The sequence below is a fragment of the Anthonomus grandis genome, chromosome 12 (assembly GCF_022605725.1).
Source record: "Anthonomus grandis grandis chromosome 12, icAntGran1.3, whole genome shotgun sequence".
Classification (NCBI taxonomy): Eukaryota; Metazoa; Arthropoda; class Insecta; order Coleoptera; family Curculionidae; genus Anthonomus; species Anthonomus grandis.
In genome coordinates this window covers 29,191,274-29,210,666 of record NC_065557.1, presented here as the reverse complement: position 1 = coordinate 29,210,666, position 19,393 = coordinate 29,191,274, and the positions used below count along the sequence as shown (strand labels likewise).

General features: G+C 28.7%; 1 protein-coding gene across 2 annotated transcripts in view; it reads right to left on the bottom strand.

Moving 5' to 3' along the window:
* LOC126743422 (fatty acyl-CoA reductase wat-like) overlaps nucleotides 1-19,393 on the bottom strand; it is a 234,027-nt gene that overhangs the window by 19,568 nt on the left and 195,066 nt on the right. Inside the window, exon 10 of one of the 2 annotated variants that reach the window (XM_050450513.1) lies at nucleotides 15,406-15,528. The exons of the other annotated variant lie outside the window; for it this stretch is intronic. Within the exon in view, the coding sequence (XP_050306470.1) occupies nucleotides 15,453-15,528 (76 nt within the window). The 3' untranslated portion in view covers nucleotides 15,406-15,452. Of the gene's footprint in view, nucleotides 1-15,405; nucleotides 15,529-19,393 lie in introns of those variants that run through there. 2 annotated transcript variants of the gene reach the window in all.

Sequence of the window (19,393 nt, the reverse complement as noted above, 5' to 3'; positions counted from 1 at the left end):
GCTTCTAATAAATTTATTAAAAATATATACTTTTTGTTCATTTTTAATTATCTAAAAAACAAAATTTTTGAAATATAGCTTAAATATTTTTTGAAGCTTCCAGTCATTAAAAAATTTAGAAACATATTCGAATTTACGCAGACTAGCAAAATATAAGCCATTCATTCTGCAGTCTCTAAAGATACTCTAATAAAAGAGCTAGTTAATAGACCACATTCGTTACTCAACTAAATCATAATATAGATTATTTTCAAATATCAGTCAAATAAACTATTAATTTTTAATGATACATACAGTGTGGTGACTTTAACTAGAATAAATTCAGTTAAAACTAATCAAAATTTATCGTGCAAAATTCCTGAGACCCGTCGATTTTTGTTTATTTTTTTTTCACATTTCAAGATAGTTTTTGTATTTTTTCACCTACAGGGGGAGGTCAAAATTAACCCCAACTTTTTTTTTTCAAATGGAAAGCCACTTTTTTTAAACCCTCATTGAAAAGAGCCCTTTTTCTTGATTAAATTGTCCTATTTACTTTTGTGATTATCTAAAGGAGAAATACGAAAAAAAAAACTAAATTATTATTAAAAGTTGCGTTTAATGTATAAGATGCTCAAAATGAGCACCATTTACTTGTTGGCAAAGCCCAATACGATAATAAAATTCGTTTCTAACATTTTCTAATACTTCTGGAGATATTTGTCGGATTTCTTGCCTAATACGTTTTTTGAGTTCGTCTAGGTTTCCTGGTTTACTCATATAAATTTGACTTTTCAAATGTCCCCACAGAAAAAAATCAAGTGGGGTGAGATCGGGAGAACGTGCTGGCCACTCGATTGCACTCCTTCTATCAATCCATCTGTTTGGAAAATTATCATCTAAATACTGGCGTACATTACGGGCATAATGTGGGGGAGCACCATCTTGTTGCATCCAGATTCTTTCATCATACAAATCTGGATCGAACTGACTCGGATATAAGACACGTAAGACTGGAACTAGTTCATGTTCAAGAAATTCTAGATATCTTTCCCCAGTTAAAGTATCATTGAAGAATATGGGCCCTATAACTTGCCTGCCCATTATGCCAGCCCAAATATTAGTTTTCTGGGAATACACAATATTAGTTTCCCTTACCCAGTGTGGGTTCTCGTCAGACCAGTAGCGACAGTTCTGCTTATTAAGATGGCTATTTAGGGTGAATGTAGCCTCATCAGAAAAAAGGATCCACTCCGAAGATATGCGATTTTCGTCAATGGGGTTCATCATTAATTCACAGAACTGAACTCTGCGATCTGGATCATCTTCCAATAACTCTTGAACGGGTTGCATTTTATAAGGTCGTTTGTTTGCACTTTTTAAAATGTTTAGCACAGATTTATGAGGAATAGAGTTTTCGCGAGTTACTCTTCTGGCTGCACTTACCGGATTTTCTTCCATCGCTAACAATACATTTATTTGGATGTTTTCATCGATTTTAGAAGACCTTTGTCTTGAAACATCTCTCACGTGCCCAACTTCTTGAAATCTGCTTTCGATTTTACTAACCATACCTTGGTTAATGGGTGGAAAATCTGGATATTTCTGCCTGAATAAGTGGACAACCTCTAGCTGAGTACCACTTCTGTCCCCATAACCAATCATCATTAAGATTTCAATCTTGTGGGATTCGGATCAATAAGGCATTTTTTCAATATAAGTTAACTTATTTAACAACTGGTTGAAATTCACTTTAACAGTGACACTACAGCAATGTCAGGAAATGTCTCGATACCAATAAAATAAACAAACACGCCAAAAATTTACCAACACAAAATATTTCGAGACTTTTAATAATTTAATGGTTTTTTTCGTATTTCTCCTTTAGATAATCACAAAAGTAAATAGTGTAGTGAAGTATTTATAGGTGCAAAAATATAAAAATTATCTTGAAATGTGAAAAAAAATAAACAAAAATCGACGGGTCTCAGGAATTTTGCGAGATAAAATTTGATTAGTTTTAACTGAATTTATTCCAGTTAAAGTCACCACACTGTATAACTAAAATGCATTATATTGCTCATCTCAAATTTATAAGTAGTTAGTATCGCAACTCTTCGCATTTCTTGATTTATTGACTTTGCATAAATTCAAAGTTTATAATATAGGACTACTTAATGAGCTCCTATCTCGATATAAGGTTACGTATCCGTTTGTCGTCTGTCATCTGCATTTAGAACACCTTCTCCATTCACTATTTCTATACGTCTGCTCTTATTGCTTCCATTGTCTATATGTATCTGACTTGAAGTTTGTCTGCTTTGGGTGTAGAGGGATAATCTTTTACTTGTCAGGGTCGGTATCGATTTTTATTTTCGAACTTGCCACTGACTTAGTTCCCGCATGTTGGTTGGAGGGCATATAATTTTTACGCCCGCTCTAATAGGGAAAATATTGTAAGTCATCTAAAATATGGCCTGCAATTGATTTCCCGGAACCTCTTTTAAATTATAAAGCCATGATTTGGTGGATTCCTTGCAGGATGCTTAAGATTCAAGAGGAAACTTAGCGAGGGTTTTATTTTGTTGTTTTCTCTTATCATCATTTCTTCGATTATTGCTTTTTAACTTTACCAGTGCCTTAAGGGTTTGTTGCTTTAGAGTTCCATGATGTACCATCTGTGACACCAGCCTGGTTTCCAAATCACATGTGAAGGATTCGATGTGGACTGTGAAGGATTCGAACCCTTTTATCGGCCGTTATGAGCCCCATTTGAACAACACCGTTTAATAAAGACCGTGCAGTTTTTCTTGGTGAGGCTCCAAGTGGCGCTGACTGGAAAGAGCCAGTTATTTTACTACTTTTGTTATAAATAATTTAACCTTAATCATTTAAATATTTTTCAAAATTTTTAAATCATTAATACTTTGGTAAGACTGTTTGGGTATAATTTATATTTATAATAATTTTTAATACTACACCTACCTAACAAGGTTCATAAACTTGCCCTGTGATATTCAATATTTTATGATAATTTAAACGATCATTCATTACTCATAAGTTATAAATGAACTTAAACTATATCTTATATTTTTATTTTATAATAAGTAATCATTAATTTAATTTTGTGTATTTTGCCTCTAAAGGACAGTAATTAAGTTTTAATACTGTATAAAGTGTAAATAGGGTTATGTAAATAAAAAAGGTTGTTATTGGAAACTGCTGCCACTTCTTGCCATAGCATACTCCAAAATATTGTCTTTACAGGAATTATAATAATCAAGTTTAGAAATTTTCTTAGTTTTAGCAAAACGAAGTGGCGTCTATCTTTTTTAATTATACAGACTACGAATTATAATAAATTCTAATCTACGAATACCCAGCCTCGAATAATTCTGAGCTACTGTCTGCAATACTTACGTACAATTTAAAAATTGTGCGATACGGCCTCAAATTATTGAAGGTCTTTATCAGAATGTTTTCTTCTAGATTTTAGTTGGGACACGTACACTTGATATAAATGGACCTCTAAATGGGTTAAGATTAAAAGTCAAAATTAACCTAAGCCCTAGGTGGCAACATTTTATTAGTCTTATATTATATTTACAGTGTTTCTTTAGTTTCTTCTCTCGGGCATCTTAAGATTGATTGCTTTGTCTTCGTTATCTCAGTGGTTTCTCCTGGCAGCAGTCTCGAACTATATGTCTACTACCTGACATTTTTGATGAAATTTTAATGAGCAACTTATAGGTATTAAATCGTGAAGCAAATTTTCGAAGGAACGGATTTTAAAAATTAACGAACAAGAATCCTATACCAATCGAATCACTTACTTCTATTTAAAAAAATAGTTTTGCAAAGCTTGACAAATAGTCTCTCAGCTATTCATAACTAAGAGTGTAACTGCTTTATAGCTCCAACGCCGAAGAAAAAATCTTTCATGTATTTTCTGTTCATTATAAAAATATAAGTTGTAAAAGATTTTGGTATATTTACTACACATTAATATTTTAACTTTCTTATGAATACAAGATTACAGCAATTGCTCTAAGTACTAAAATTATCTTTCATTACTATAATAAAAAGAAGTTTTTTATCGTATTTATCTTATATTATTTTCTCTTTATATTATTTTATCGTTTTTTTTTTGTATTTCATTAGATGTCTTTTCATTAATATTACGCAAGAACCCTCAGTTTCATTTATTTTAGATCCAATAATGTAATTGACATTCTAACTTACTATTCTTCTGTTAATATCTACCTAAGTACAAAAAATTTGAGTAACATAAAATACTGGCAAAATGCAAATAAGCTATAACTGAGCACCTAAAATAAAAATTTATATTTCTAAAAAATATTAATTTTTATTTGATTTAATTAATTGAACTAGTTTAATTTCTCCGCCAATGAATATTCCCTTCCATAAAGTTTCGATGACTTTACCGCGTTTTCAATAGATAAATTCGTAAGTTAAACAGCTCCCAGGCACTCTATAATTTTGTAATAAGAGCAGACGCATCGACTATCTTTTGTGTATATCTTTTAACAAAAACTAGTCCCCTTTTTCGTTTGAGAAGAAGACAATAAGGGTACCCATGTTTTACCTAGTAAAGTTGACGGGATTTCATCAAAAGTATCGAAGTTAAATAAGCGTAAAGTCGCTAGGATGGTGGGTTGTTTAAATAGGATGCGTTTTTTTATTAGAGTTAAAGTTACGACCAGATTACGAAAAAAAGGAAATAAGTAAACATGTTTCGCCAGGTTTGGAAAACACTTAAAACTTATGCACTATTTGGCCAAAAATGCTATGTACCTAGGCAATTAAATTTTCCACAATAATTAGCAGAAATGTTATAATAGCAGATGACGCAAACTCTAAAAACTAATAAATACCTGCTGCTTAAACTTGTTTTAATATTAGGTATTTATATCTAGAGGTTGGTAATGTCGGTATTTTAATTTATATAAATGAATTAATTTTACTGTATTACTAAGAATATAAGCTCATTTTAAAACTGCTTTGCTTTATTATTATATTTTTGTTAAAAAAAATAATTGCAGATATTTCTCTGCATTACTCTTAAAATGATAAAACAAAATTAATAGAATTTATTAATTCACATTCAGTAATAATATTACACTGTTAAAGAATTTCTGTTATGTAAATATTAAATATTTTGGAAGGTAAATAAGTGCCTGCTAGAATTAGGGGTTGCTTCCCTTTATTAAATTAAATAGGGTGATGAAGTTATCACTATATTAAAATTGAACAGCTAACATTTTAGGGGAGATTTATAAGGTAATATTCTTATCTTTATTTAAGTTTTTTGAGGTACTCGATGTAGTTTCTACTTTACTATTTGTGCTTTGGTTTTTGCAAGAAATTCGTAATATGTACATTAAGAAGATTTCTATTTAATCCCGGTATTTTCATAATAATGCTGCCTTTACGTTTTCTTTAAACTTCTGCTTTTATGCTGTCAAAAACGTAAAAAAAAAACTATCTAACTTCCTTATCTTTTCATTAGTCGCTCTCCTAGATATCTCCTATAATCTCTGCTGTGCTCGGGGCGTTTATTTTCTTTCAAATAACTGTTCATGTCGCTCATATCTTTGCTGATAGGCATAAGTTCACTAAAAAATCTACTTTATATCTACTTAAAATAGCTCTCGTTATCTCGTTTTATAGATTGATTATTAAATATTGTTATTTTTAGATCTTATTAAATTAAAACATTTTTAATTTAATAAAAACTATTTTTGTAATATAACCTTTTATATCTTTTGCAGTCGTTTTGGGGCATAGAATTGAACAGAAGATAGGTGGATCGAATACTTATCGTTGGGCAACTAACATCGAATATTTAAGTACTCATTGCGGAAATCCTACAGGTTTGTATGGCAAATTTGTTCTATACTATACAGAATCGTTTGAATCTAATCACATATTGTTAACTGACATTCATATTTCTTACATATCAGCACACAATACAGTAAATATTGGAGTAACAGATTTTAAATCTGGAAAAAATAATCACTTAAATAGAGTATCGATGAAACTGTGTATTCATTATTGAAAATATAATCAAAATATGTCTAAAGCATATCGAAGGTTTAACAAAATATGTACCAATTTGCAATCAGTGAAAAAATACATGCAAATAAATACAATTTTTTACTGCAAAATCTTAATTAATAAAATGAAATTAAATAAAATTAAGAACGAAAATTAGATTATTACCATTGTATTCTAAAGGTTTAAAAAAATGTGTATTCTATAAAACAGAGATGTACGTAATTGCTATATCTCATCTTATCTCATTGGTATTCAGTACTCGCAAATCTTTTATACTTTTTGCTTTACTGGTATTTTTTCTATAAATAAAAGCAAGAGGTGTCAGATTGGGAGATCTTGTAGGCTATTGACATGGGGCTAGATGATTAAACGGCTGGTTAGAATTTAGCAAACAATTCTTTTATAACCTTATCAGTACAATGAACTAATGATTCATTAGAGTAGAGAGCCTTCTTTAAGCAACTAGTTATCTATTTTCTTTGACTTTTCATTTTTATAAAATATTATACTTTTTCTTTTTCATTTTCTTCTATTTAATAATACAAATAGATAGATTAAATGTGATATTCCATAAGTCAGGAAGCAGAATAAATAATAATAGTATCTGTCGACATGTGTTTCTGTGAATTAATTTCTTAGGATAATACAACAAACAGAAAAAAAATTGGAAATACTATCTAAATGATCACAAATAATAGATAATAACCGATATTTAGCTGTAATACATTTAGTTTTAGAGCAAAAATAAAGCGTGTACACTCAGAAAGCAGAAGTTTTTTTATATAGAAGATTATCTTCAGTCAAGAAGTAGAAAAAATATGAATGGTACTTGCCCGATGCCCTTGTTTGCTTACTGGTTTCTTTTTCAGGGCAGGACAACCAGACTACTAAAAGCAAAGAAAAAATAGAAGGAAATACATAAAGGATTACGAACAGGGGCATTTATATTTTAAGTAAACAATTACGCGGTAGAAAATAATTTATTGTAAAGTGAATAATAAATTGTTCTTTACATCTCACCGTATTCTTACACAAGACTTCTAATCAATTTTTAAATCTTAATTTTAAGTCAATATATTTTTTTAAACCACTATTATTACTGAATATAAAACAAAGTGCCTTTTTCAGTTTACAAGCTTTTAAAGTGTACTTTCTACCTTTGCGCCAGCACCTACCCTAAACTTAACTGTGGGGAATTCCAAATTGGGCCTAATAATTAATAAGCCCAGCTTCTAGGTCATATTGTTTGGCGCCAACCCTATTCTAATTTTAATCATATTTTACCAATGTCGGCCTTTTTTAAACACTAAAGGTGCCGTAATGACGCTATTTTTAAAAGTGCAATAAATTAAATCAATTTTATGACTTTTTAATAAATGTTAAGATATAATGGGTGGCTTATTCATGGCATTTTTTTAATTTTTTTTGTTGAATTTTAGTTTTCTGTTAAAATAAAGTAAATCTTGACATCATAAATAGTTCATTTTTATGATAGTTTATCGTAGGTATGTAAAAGGGTAAAAGTTTTTTTTTAAGAATTTATGATGAGCTTATTTATTTTCAAAATATAAATAAAGGAATTTGCATTAAAATTATACCTGAATCACAACATAGTTTTTTGATTTAAGCACTTCCACTTTAAAAGTGAAATTTATAGTAATATTTTTGATTTGTTTAACCAACAAGTTCCTAAATTAAATGCTACGCTTACTAATTGCTAATACGTTTCCATGTAGCCCACGAAGGATTTAATAAATAGAGGAAGAAAAATATATACGTCTATTTTTTTGAAAAACTGATAGTAATATGACCAATGCAGAACCAATTAGAAATATGCCTTATAAATAGTTTTTAACAAATTTATCTGCCTATATTTTTGAAAAGTTTTTTCTAAAAACCAATTACGAATAGTACTTTCCGAGAACTGTTCCTGCCTATTATCGTTTTCAGAGCAAGGTAATCGAAAACCAGAGCTTACTTTTCTTAATAAGATCTCGTCGTAAATATCCGACGCCAGAAGCCCTCATGAAGAAAATGTAAATTTACAAACGTGGAAAAAAGCATTTTCTACACACATAACTATATGAAAAATTGATTTTTTTTCCACTTAAATATCTTAAAGGTATGACTAGATAGTGAATGTTTAAAGGTGATGATTAAGTTATTTTTTTACATATAACTACTTTACATATGTTGAAAATTTAATATTAATTAATTCTTCACCTAATATTTTATTAAAAACTTTTGCCTAAAAGCTTGCAAAATATTGCACTGGCCTAAAGTTACACTTATTATACTTCTCTCTCCCCACTTCTTTTCTTTTGTAAAAAGTGATTCCTATTACCCGCTTTATAACTTTATTACTTTTTTTCTTCAGAAGGCAGATCTATTTTATATTGGAAAATAAAAAAATTCGAGATCGCAGGTAATATTACATGCAATCTTAAGTATTATTTTATTTTCTCTAATAAACTTATTAATTTACTATTTATCATAATATGTTATATATAATATACAAGTTTTTTGTGACATATATATTAATGTTACAATAAAATTTATTATATCATATTAAACATATTGTTCAGTAAAAGAAAAGTACGATAATAAGAAACTGATGAATATTGAAAGAAATATGAAGAAAACCTTTTTATATTTTCTCAAATATTTTACTAATTTAGGTAAAATTTAGTAATTCTGACATAAATACATAATTATACGATAAGCAAATAAGAAATCATATAGATTAGAAAAAGGTTACTATAATGTAGTCAAAATATCAGAAGAATTGTCCTATTTTTAAATAAATTTTAATTAATATTACATTAAATATATTTACTATCACATCTTTCTATCGATACTTAAAGCAAAATTTGCTACAAATTTTTTATCTTATGAAAGAAGTTTTTGATGCAGATTCCTATAAATTTGTGTAACTTAATAAATAAAACATAGGTGTTACTTGCAGTAAGCTGCATCATAAGTAGCTAATCTAACTTATCAATTTAGATCTACAGAGGGTTATTTTAAAATGTTATTTTAATATTTTTATAAATAAACTTAATCAATTTAAAATAGTAACGTTTGTTCTAATAAACAATACATTTATGACATACATTAATTATTAGCCTAGGAACTTTTAAACATCGATTGTAGTTTCCGCAGCAAATTAAAAGATAAGGTAAATAGAAAACACACATGGAATGGAATTAGTATTTAAGAGTACAAAAATATTTAAAAACTTAGCTCTAATACTTTAACGGTATGGAAATCCATGAACAATAACTAAGAAAAGAAGCCAAACATTTACGACTTTTAAGCATTTTTTTTACTAGTAATAGTACTTCTTCAAGTGTTTAAGCAGTTGCATTAACAATTAATTAAGCTATCTCTATCGTGAAGTTAAAAACTCAAAGTGGTCCTTAAAATATACTAACTTTGACATAAAATGTTTTGAAAAATTAATATTCGAGATCCCTAATATTAAATGGTTTTTATATATATCTTTTAAATAAACTCCTGGACAAAATTATCGCACCACTAATTATTTTGTCAAGAAAATTTAAATAAAAATAAATATCAGTTAAAACAGTTATAATATCTTTCTTCGTATAAAAAGCAGAACTGGACAAAAACTATGTTTATGCTTTATCATGGAACATGCTGCTCGTGAGGAGTGAGAATACATCCGCAGGAAAGTTTTCATAATTTGATACGAGGAATGCTGCGAAGACTTTAAGCGATCATTGCAGCTAGAGGTGGCAATACACGTTATTAAGAATTCATTATGGGTCTATTGTTTTATTTTTGTATCAAAATTGAAGCTAGTGAAAATCGATGCTTTTCCTTGTATTGAAGTTAGTTACCTAAACCTCATTTTGTTAAATAGAATATAATTGTTTTTGTTAATTAATAATGCATAGTTAACAATGCTTATAAGTTTGCTTATTTTTTTATCTTTATTAAAAAAAAATCTCTAAAAATCAAATGGTGCGATAATTTTGTCCAGGAGTTTATTAAATGGTTAATATTCCTCTCAACCATTGGGTAAATGATGTTCCATTATGGTGTCAATATACCTCTTACATGCCATGGAATATTAGTAAAACCTTCCGCTTATGGTACATTGTTGTGCGCAGAGTGTTCATAGATCCTCTCGACAATACCGAGTATCTTAAAGTTGCTTTAAGTATTGGTAACCAGGTAATTGGGCAATATTTTACAAAATCCTAATAGTATTATAAAATAATTTATATAAATATAACTATAAAATATATCTGTACAAATCTGTACGTTATTAGTAAAGATATTAATTTTCACTAATAACTTTAATCTTCATTAATATATTCTATAAATTATGAAATAAAAATTTTATTATTTATGCAATTTCTATTAAAAAACATATGTCTTAGAGTCCTTAAAGCTAAAATACTTTTTTTTAAGTTGAAGAAGTAGTTTATAGGTCAATGGGTAGCTAAAAATACTCCGGTCATCCTGCACTAAATTTATTTAAAAATTATTATATTATATTATATATTATCCGACATGTTTCGGATATATAGCATGTGTATCATCAGGAATACTATAAAAGAACCAAGGAAACTTATAAGATATATATTCAAATTGTTAAATTACAAAAGCTATTAAAATTACTTACACAAATTAGGGGGTTCTGTCAATACAAGTATTTTTTCACTAGGTATATTTTACAGGTTTTTAAATTATAATTGCTGACTTTACATCAGATCACTCTTAACTTAACAGCGGAGCCTGACACTTGTGCTATATTATTTGGCGCCAACTGGTTTTTAATTTTAATCATATTCTGCCTTTTTACTACAAAAGGTACCGTAATGACACTATTTCATTAATAATTAGAACGAATTGTATAGCTTTTATAACTACATTACATACCGGATAATTTATTTAAAGTAGTTTATTTTGACAATTCTTCAGTATTCTAGAAATATTGTAAATCTAGACATCAAAAATGGTTTATTTTTATGGTATGTTGATAAAGACATAAAAGTTTTCTAAAGAATTCATTAATTTCATCAATTTTAGAATATAAGTATAGATTTAAAATAGAATATTAAGAAAATATTTTACCTATAAACTAGGGTAATTTACTATTTTTTCATAAAAAATCTTTAATCTTTAATGTCAAAATTATCATATATTTTTTTTAGTTTAATAAGTAACGTGTCAAAATTTAAAAGTTAAACTAAAATTAAATATTTTGTTTAATTCTGTATATTTTTTTAAAAATACTCCGTAGTATTAATTTAACGCTAAAAGAACATGAAGTATGTAAAAAACTTTATTAATAGTTTAAAAATAAATAAAAATACCTTACCAAAGATATAGTTTTTAGTAATAAATGAGAATTCTAGCTACTTCTCGAAAAGCATTTTTGCCTATTAAAATTTTCACAGCAAGGCATTTAAAGATCAAAGCTTACTTAACTTACCTATATCAAGCTAAGCAAATATTTTACTTAGCTTGATCATAAACATTTTAAAAAATAGTTTGTTTTTATACATAATTCACCAAATTCCAAAAATTGAACAATGATACTTTTCTTATAGCCACTTTTTTAGCCCAATATTACAGTTATTTTAAATTGATTATATAGAATTTTTTCTCTTACTGTCCTTTGTCAACTTTCTAGGGCAAAACGTAGTGTCATTATTTTAAAATGACCATCATAATATAGAACAGAAAAAAGCCATAAAAAATATGTGTTATTTATTTTGTTTTAAGACTTTATATAAAAGAAAAACAAAAAAAAATTATTTCTTAATCTTAAATTTTTCGGGTATCTTCGGAATTATTCATGTCTTTTTTAAGTATTTAGACGGCATTCTAAAAAGCATTCTATTACACAATTGTTTTTAAAGATTAAGAGTTGTTTGTTAGCCATAAGGAATAAATACATTTCTAGAAAAAAATTAAGATATTATACATTATCAATAATATTATTCCCCCTTCACAACAAAATAAGAACAAATAAAAAAGTATTCGATTTTAAGAAAGTTTTTACACTTATACAAGCAAACTATGTAACAGATTTTCGATCATTTTACATGCTTTTTAAAACTTCGTATGGGGTAGAGAAATCTTATATTAATAGTATCAATAACAATAATAGATATTGCTTTGTCAACCTGTGACGACAATTAGCAGTTTTCTAGTCTGATAGTGACAAGAACAGTTGCAGAAATGCATCACCATCTTGAAATTGGCATTTTATTTGTGACAAAAATACTTCTACTATAAAACTTTTCACGAATAATTATCAATCCAAATATACCAATCCGAACCAACCCGAGTCAATGCAAACAGCTTTTCTATAATAAAATGATTTTTTATAATCATGAAAAAGTTACAAACGTTTTCATAATTTTTTTTACATGCGTCTAGATCCAAGGCATATTAAATGGAATATTCTATTTATCTTGCAAAATGTTAACGATAAAGTTAATTTCTTCACCTCAAACATTCTTGAGCTTTTTGATCGTCACGCGCAAGTAAGAAATATAAAAGGTAAGACTAAGCTTTACGCACCTTGGATAATTAATAATATTCGTCTTTTGATTAAATTTCGTAATAAAGCCCTAAAAAGATTTCGGCAAACTAGAAATCCTGTTCACTGGACACATAACAAACAACTACGTAACTACACTACTGAAAAGAAAGGCTCATTCAAACTTTACACTAAGCAACAGTAATATCAAAGAAAAATGGAATATCATGAGAAAAATCGGATTTTGTAAATCAAAAAATTTTTTAATTCTCGGAAACCTTAAAAATTTAAACCTTATACACTCTCACTTTATACAAAATCGGAATCTCCCTTAACACCGATCTTAAACTTCTTAATTATCATTGATATAATAAGTTAACAAAGGATTCATTTCATTTTGCTCCGGTATTACAAATAAAAAACATTATGAATATTTTGAGTAGGCTCAGGTCTAATGCAACTAGTCGTGATAATTTAAATGTTGGACTTATGATATTTCGTTGTCCATTTATTATACCACATATTGCCAGTATAATAATTAATGCTTGTATTAACCTAAAACTGCTATATGACCAATCCTTAAGGCATTGTTTGCCGCTAAATCCGAAGAAGTCTGCTGCTATGTTATTTACTAAATACACTTTAAGATCAAACCTTCATAATCGCATTCATTTGCACATCAATAATGAACCAATTTCATTTCAAAATATGAGTAGGAATCTTGGTGTATACATGGATATTGACTTGAAATTTTCTTACCATGTAACAAAAAAGTTACAAAAAGGTTATTTAATACTCAAATCCCTTTATTTTCAAAGATCTGTGGTAAATATAGCAACAAGAAAGATGCTCTGCGATTCTCTGATTCTTTCATATTTGAATTTTTGTGATATTGCTTATGGACCTTGTCTTAATCATAGGGACAAGAAGAGTATGCAAAAACTCATATTTGAGATATATATATGGAATACGATGACCACATGGGGTATCACACACATTAAATGACTTGCACTGGCTGAATATGCCTCAAAGAAGAGAATTAAATTATACTGTGCTTGGATATAGATTTTAAAAAAATGTTCTCCCTATTTAATAGACAGAGTTGACAGAAGATAGAGTAAAGAAGAGTTGATAGACAGAAGTGTAGGGCTGTTCCTCACAGAGTCAATATAAGACATGGAAATTCTCTGGACATTCCACGGCATCGCAAAGAAATTTTTAAACGCAGCTTTTCCTACAACATCGCAACATGTACGAATGAACATATACCGGACTTCTCGTCATTTATAAATAATTTTCGAAACAATACTAGGAAAATGCTTAGAACTGAATTGTCTTAATATTGAAGTATTAAGCCCATACAACTTTATATTTCTATATAACCTATTGCTCTAAGTGAATTAAATATTATGTAGCAAGAGTTAGGTTTAGTTGTTACTATTATACAGATTATTATCTAGAGGTGAATTTATATTGCATCCTAGATTTGCAAATTTGTGTTACATCTATATTTTAAGGTTATGACTTGTGTTTTTTGTCGATTATTATTATTATTATTTTTAAAGTATTAATTTATTTAAACGATGTGTTACTGATGTAATATATACGTTAATAATTATTTCTATTAATATGATTTCGTTAAGAGCAGAATATAATTTTCTAATACAATAAATTAAATGATTCCTTAAATCTGGACTTAATGGCTAAGTTTCCTAATCAAAAATTTATAATAATAAATATTGACAAAGGTTAGCGGAAAGTTAAATAGTAAAAGAAATAAGTTTATAGTAGAACATTAAATAAATATATATAAAGAGTGTTTCAAATTCGATCCTTAACATGGAGATGTCGAAACTCATAAGAGATAATTATATTATTGTAAAGTTGAGAATTTTGAAATCTAACAATATGCCATTTAAAAAAATTAAAAATTCCGAATGGTACCAAAAATCTTCGAAAAAATTCAAAATTTTCAAAAATTGATTTGATTCTTTCTGAGCTTACTACCATGCTTACGCACTTCTTATCCGATTTTAAAATAATTCGCACTTTTGCATTGCCACGTTTTTCGTGCTACATGATGATGTTTTTAGGTTTTTATTATGAAGTTTCGTCTTTTGCCAACCATCGAAAACTCTTGATGATTGATTTTGAGATATTATGAAAAAAGTAATTTACGCTTTAAGAACTATTTTATTCTTTATTTTTTTAATTTTGATGTAACTTGGTAGCCTGTCCCTTAACTAGTGGTAAGGTAATACTATAAAAGTAATTTGAATTTATTAGTTCGTAAAAAATAAAATTGAAGCCCTTGCATAGAAGGTTTCTGCAATAAATGAATTAGAATTGTTTTATTTTCAAAAGATGTTTTTTTAATCCTAATTTTATAGTTATAAATTTGACTTAAATATATTTAAAGAAATTTAAGTTTTCATCAGTCATCAAGTTTTTTCTTATTTATTGGAATTTGCCAGAAGGGTAAGCCTTCTGAGTTGGCAGCTCTGGAGCGGAGTTACTTTTTCGGAGAGTAAAAGTGGAACAGGTAATACCACCAATAAAAGGCTTGGCGATGACTTTTCCGGAGGTTTCCATACTATAGACTAACTATTTATATACTGATATCTTGAAAGGTATTCTTTGATCTTTAGGAATTCTTCTGCCAAAAATTTCATCGAAGTTCGTTGTTTTCTTAAATGACTGTGACCACCAGTTTTTGGAACTAATAATTTCGTCAGTGCGGACTTTATGTATAGAAAATCGACCGACTCTGCTAGCTTTTACGATAAGATCTGCGTACCTTTTAGGTGTATATATTCGGTCGGTTCTTCTTCAAAGACGCTTTATTGATCCAAAGTCTGTTTTATCGATTTTTTCAAATTGACGTCTGTTGCCGAAATTTATCAGAATCGCATGTTGTATGGTTTTTGTTTTGCCCTGCCGCTCCATCACTAAATAGAAGAAGTTTTATGATAGTATTTGGTATTATACTTTGTATGTAATCTAACAAAAATAAACAAAATTCAGTGAGGAATTTATTAGCATCGCATTCATGGTACAGGAAAAGTTGGTTATTTGATTTGAAATGTGTATACAAAATATATTCAACCAAAGTTGCCGCATGTAAAAAATTCTTGAACTGGTATCAGGGGTAGAGTTAGATTCTGCATTTAGTCAAAACACAAAACCACTAAATTATCATCCTGATTCTCACTTGCAGTTCTTAGACTGGTATAGAACTTCTTTGTCCTTCTCTTGTAAATCATTAATTCCGCTGCCACATTCCTTTTGGCATTTTCGCTTAAACCTATATCTTTTAATTTGGCACTTAAATTTTGACATTTGCTGCATACATCTACTTGTGGTCGACCAAATGAATAACCAAAATTTTAAGTAGATATAATAATAATTGTATTTTACAATATCTTTAAAGTGAGAGTTATCGCTTGTAAATATTTCATACATTTTCACAATATTAAGTTTAGCATCTAAGTATTCATCTCAAAGTTCCCCCATAATGAGTTTCCTTTACTTCAAATTTTGAAATATGCTCATGAACTTTAATGCAAACGTCCCCTGGAATAGCATTTCCACTATGATTTTTACCTCACATATCAGAAGGAGTTTTATGTTCAACTAAAAGATTGCAAATGCAACGAACTCGGTCAGCAGAAACTCATGAACATAAACATGAAACATGAAAAACATGAACTTGTAAAAGATATATAAGATAAGACACACACGTTTAAGTTCGCCATTGATTCTAAAGTAATATTTCATGTGAAAGATCTTCTACCGTATTTTGATCATCTTGTTCTATGAAGAGATTGCCTTTTTCTTGACGCCTACGCTTAACTTCTCTTACTTTAATCCAACCTTGAAGATGCATATTTTGGGTATTTTTATTTTCCATTGAATAGAAGTAATTCCCGATTTGGTATATGACCTCCTCGTTTAAAAGAAAGGAACATTTTGCTCGAGCACTTACATGTTATAGTACTGGGAATAGACTTTTTTGGGACGTGCTTTTCTGTATATATTACGTAGCATTCGCCATTTATACGTGCTTCACGTATAACATTCCGTTAGTATTTTCATGCGAAATACTTCTCCTTTTTGTAACAGGTTCCTCAGTTCCTCGTACAAACTACTCGACATTATAATATATTTCGTTTGATAACAAATACTTTAATACCAAAAAAACAACAAAAACTTCTTAATGTTACCAACTTACACACAGTTTTACTATAAGCTGGCAAAACAATAACACTAAGGTGCGTTGATTCTTTTATTAAACCTAAAAGTAAATATGGAGAGATGGATTTTTGTACTTATTGCTCTACATAAAAAAATAATTTGTAGATAAATAAGAACCGAGAAAAATCTGCATGCAAGTTTCCCAAAATATTATTTTCTCTTATGTGTGAGGTGACCGCTTTAAAAAGTGGATTTAAGTCAGTTTAAATAAATTTAGTTCAAAAACTGATGCTGAAACACATTAGACGTGTGCTGTAAAACATATGTATAAAGTTTAAAAAAAATACTGATTACTCCAATTATATTGAGAAGGCGATATGGACCTGTGAAAGTATGTACATTTACAACTGTGGCATTTCTAATAGAAATAATACGCATTTGGAGCCCAAATAATTTCTGACAATTTCGGGAAATTCGGACATAAGTGTGATTTAGCCGATACGAAATTTATTTTATTAATAGAATTTTTAACGGAGATTTTTATTACTAGTTTTTAAGACCGATTTTAAAAGAACATGATTTCTTTATAAAATTACTATAAAGTTTGGTTTCATTAAGATGGTGCTCCCCCAAACAATAAATCACCAAGGCAGTTTCAAATTATCTTACAGACAGACTTAGTGACAGTTAGATTGGAAATAATGGTCCTGTATGATGGCTGGCAAGGTCTCCTGATTTGTATATTTTAGATACATTTTTATGGAACGCTAAAAATGGAGTTTATGCAAGGCGAGACTTTTTAAATAATACGGAGATGCAGTTAACTATTATTAGGGCATTTAGTAGATTAAGTAGACGTGAAATAAATTGCCCGGTGCTCATTATTCGTAATAGAGTGTATAAGTGTCTTTATACAGGAGCACAAGAGCAAACAATTTGAGTACTTAATATAATTTTATTTTAAAATAATAAAATAAATTCACGCGTGTTAAATTTAATATAAAATAAAATTGTTAATAAAGTTTTTCTACTTATATTTTTGATTAAATAGGTTAATTTAGTTTCTCTCGAAATATTTACAGGTGATTTGAAAATAATAAATGTGTGTACACTACTATAGTATTACACTGCTAATATTTCTGTCAATCTTGTATTTATTACAAGTAACATTTATGGACAGTTTAAATGTTGTCTTGTCAGCTTAGCCTACTGCGGTAAATTTAGTGTTTTCCAAAAATTTAGGTTTAAAAAAATATATTACTTATAATACCTTATTAAAAAGGAATTTTTTCCAGGGTCGAAACACCCTGTATATATAGGTAAAAAGATTCGCTCTTTCAGAACAGGGCCCCTTTTACTTCGTTTCTGTTTCCCGTTTAACAGATTAACCCGATAAACTGATTCTTTTGCCATTTAGCTCACCGTACTAGCTAACTTTTTTTAATATTCGTTACTATTGTACTCTTTATATATACAGTGCTGTCATTTCACAACAAACCACCCTTAAAAACTTCCTAAAACAAATTAAAAAAAAAACAATCAGAAGTCAATTTGATTGTTTTTGTTTATACAGGGGGGCGTTTAATTTTATATTTGACAAATTTCTGTCAATCACCTCCAGCTAACACCACTTTGATATGTCAAGTGGAAACTTCCATCGTATGATACATTATTATAGGTAGCATTAAAATATTATTCAACAGTGCCAAAAAAAATTAAATCGCTTGACGTAGCGAAAAGTGAGCTAACACCTAGTTTAATTTTTAACATGAAACCAAAGAACTGATTTTAGGTTAAGTAATGTTCCTTTTATCCCGCGCCATTCGGTGTTATAATAATTGCTTATAAATCATTGCATTATTAATTTATTTGGTGAAATTACCAAAAAAATCTCAGACACAAATGTCCAAATGTGCTTTTATACATTAAAGCGTACGCATAGTAAAAAAAATAAGTATGATTTAAATAAAGACTATATATATATATAGTCTTTATTTAGAGTCTCGGTAACGCACCACCCGGTATATATATAGGTATATATATATATATATATAGATATAAATATATATATATATTTATATCTATATATATACCGGGTGGTGCGTCGCCGAGCGGAACATAGGAAAACCCATGTAAATTTTAAGGGGGTCAATTATTGGCTTCCCTGTACATTTTATAGAAAAAATGTAGGGTAACTTTTTGAAGAAACCAATCTGGAAAACCCTTGTGCAAAGTTTCAAAAAATTTTAATAAGCGAATCTTAAATTATTTAATTAAATGTAATTGCAAAATTAGCAAATTTTCGGTTCAGGTAAAACCAAACGGGCACCAGTAAAATGAATATTGTCACTGACGTTAAGAAAACTGACAATAAGTCAGTAACAGTCGATATTTGGAAACAAGTATGAATTATTTAATTGACGAAAAAATACCTATAATTAAGTGGCGTTAACAAGTAATGTTAACGTGTCTTACTTTGAATGTATGGTTGTACTTTGAATGTGAGATTGATAAAACGAAAAAAAAAAATTTCTTGTATTCGGCTGTATGTCAGATTTGACAAAGCCTTATAACAAATTGTTTGCTGGTGGATGGTGTCTGGTTTTACCTGAACCGAAA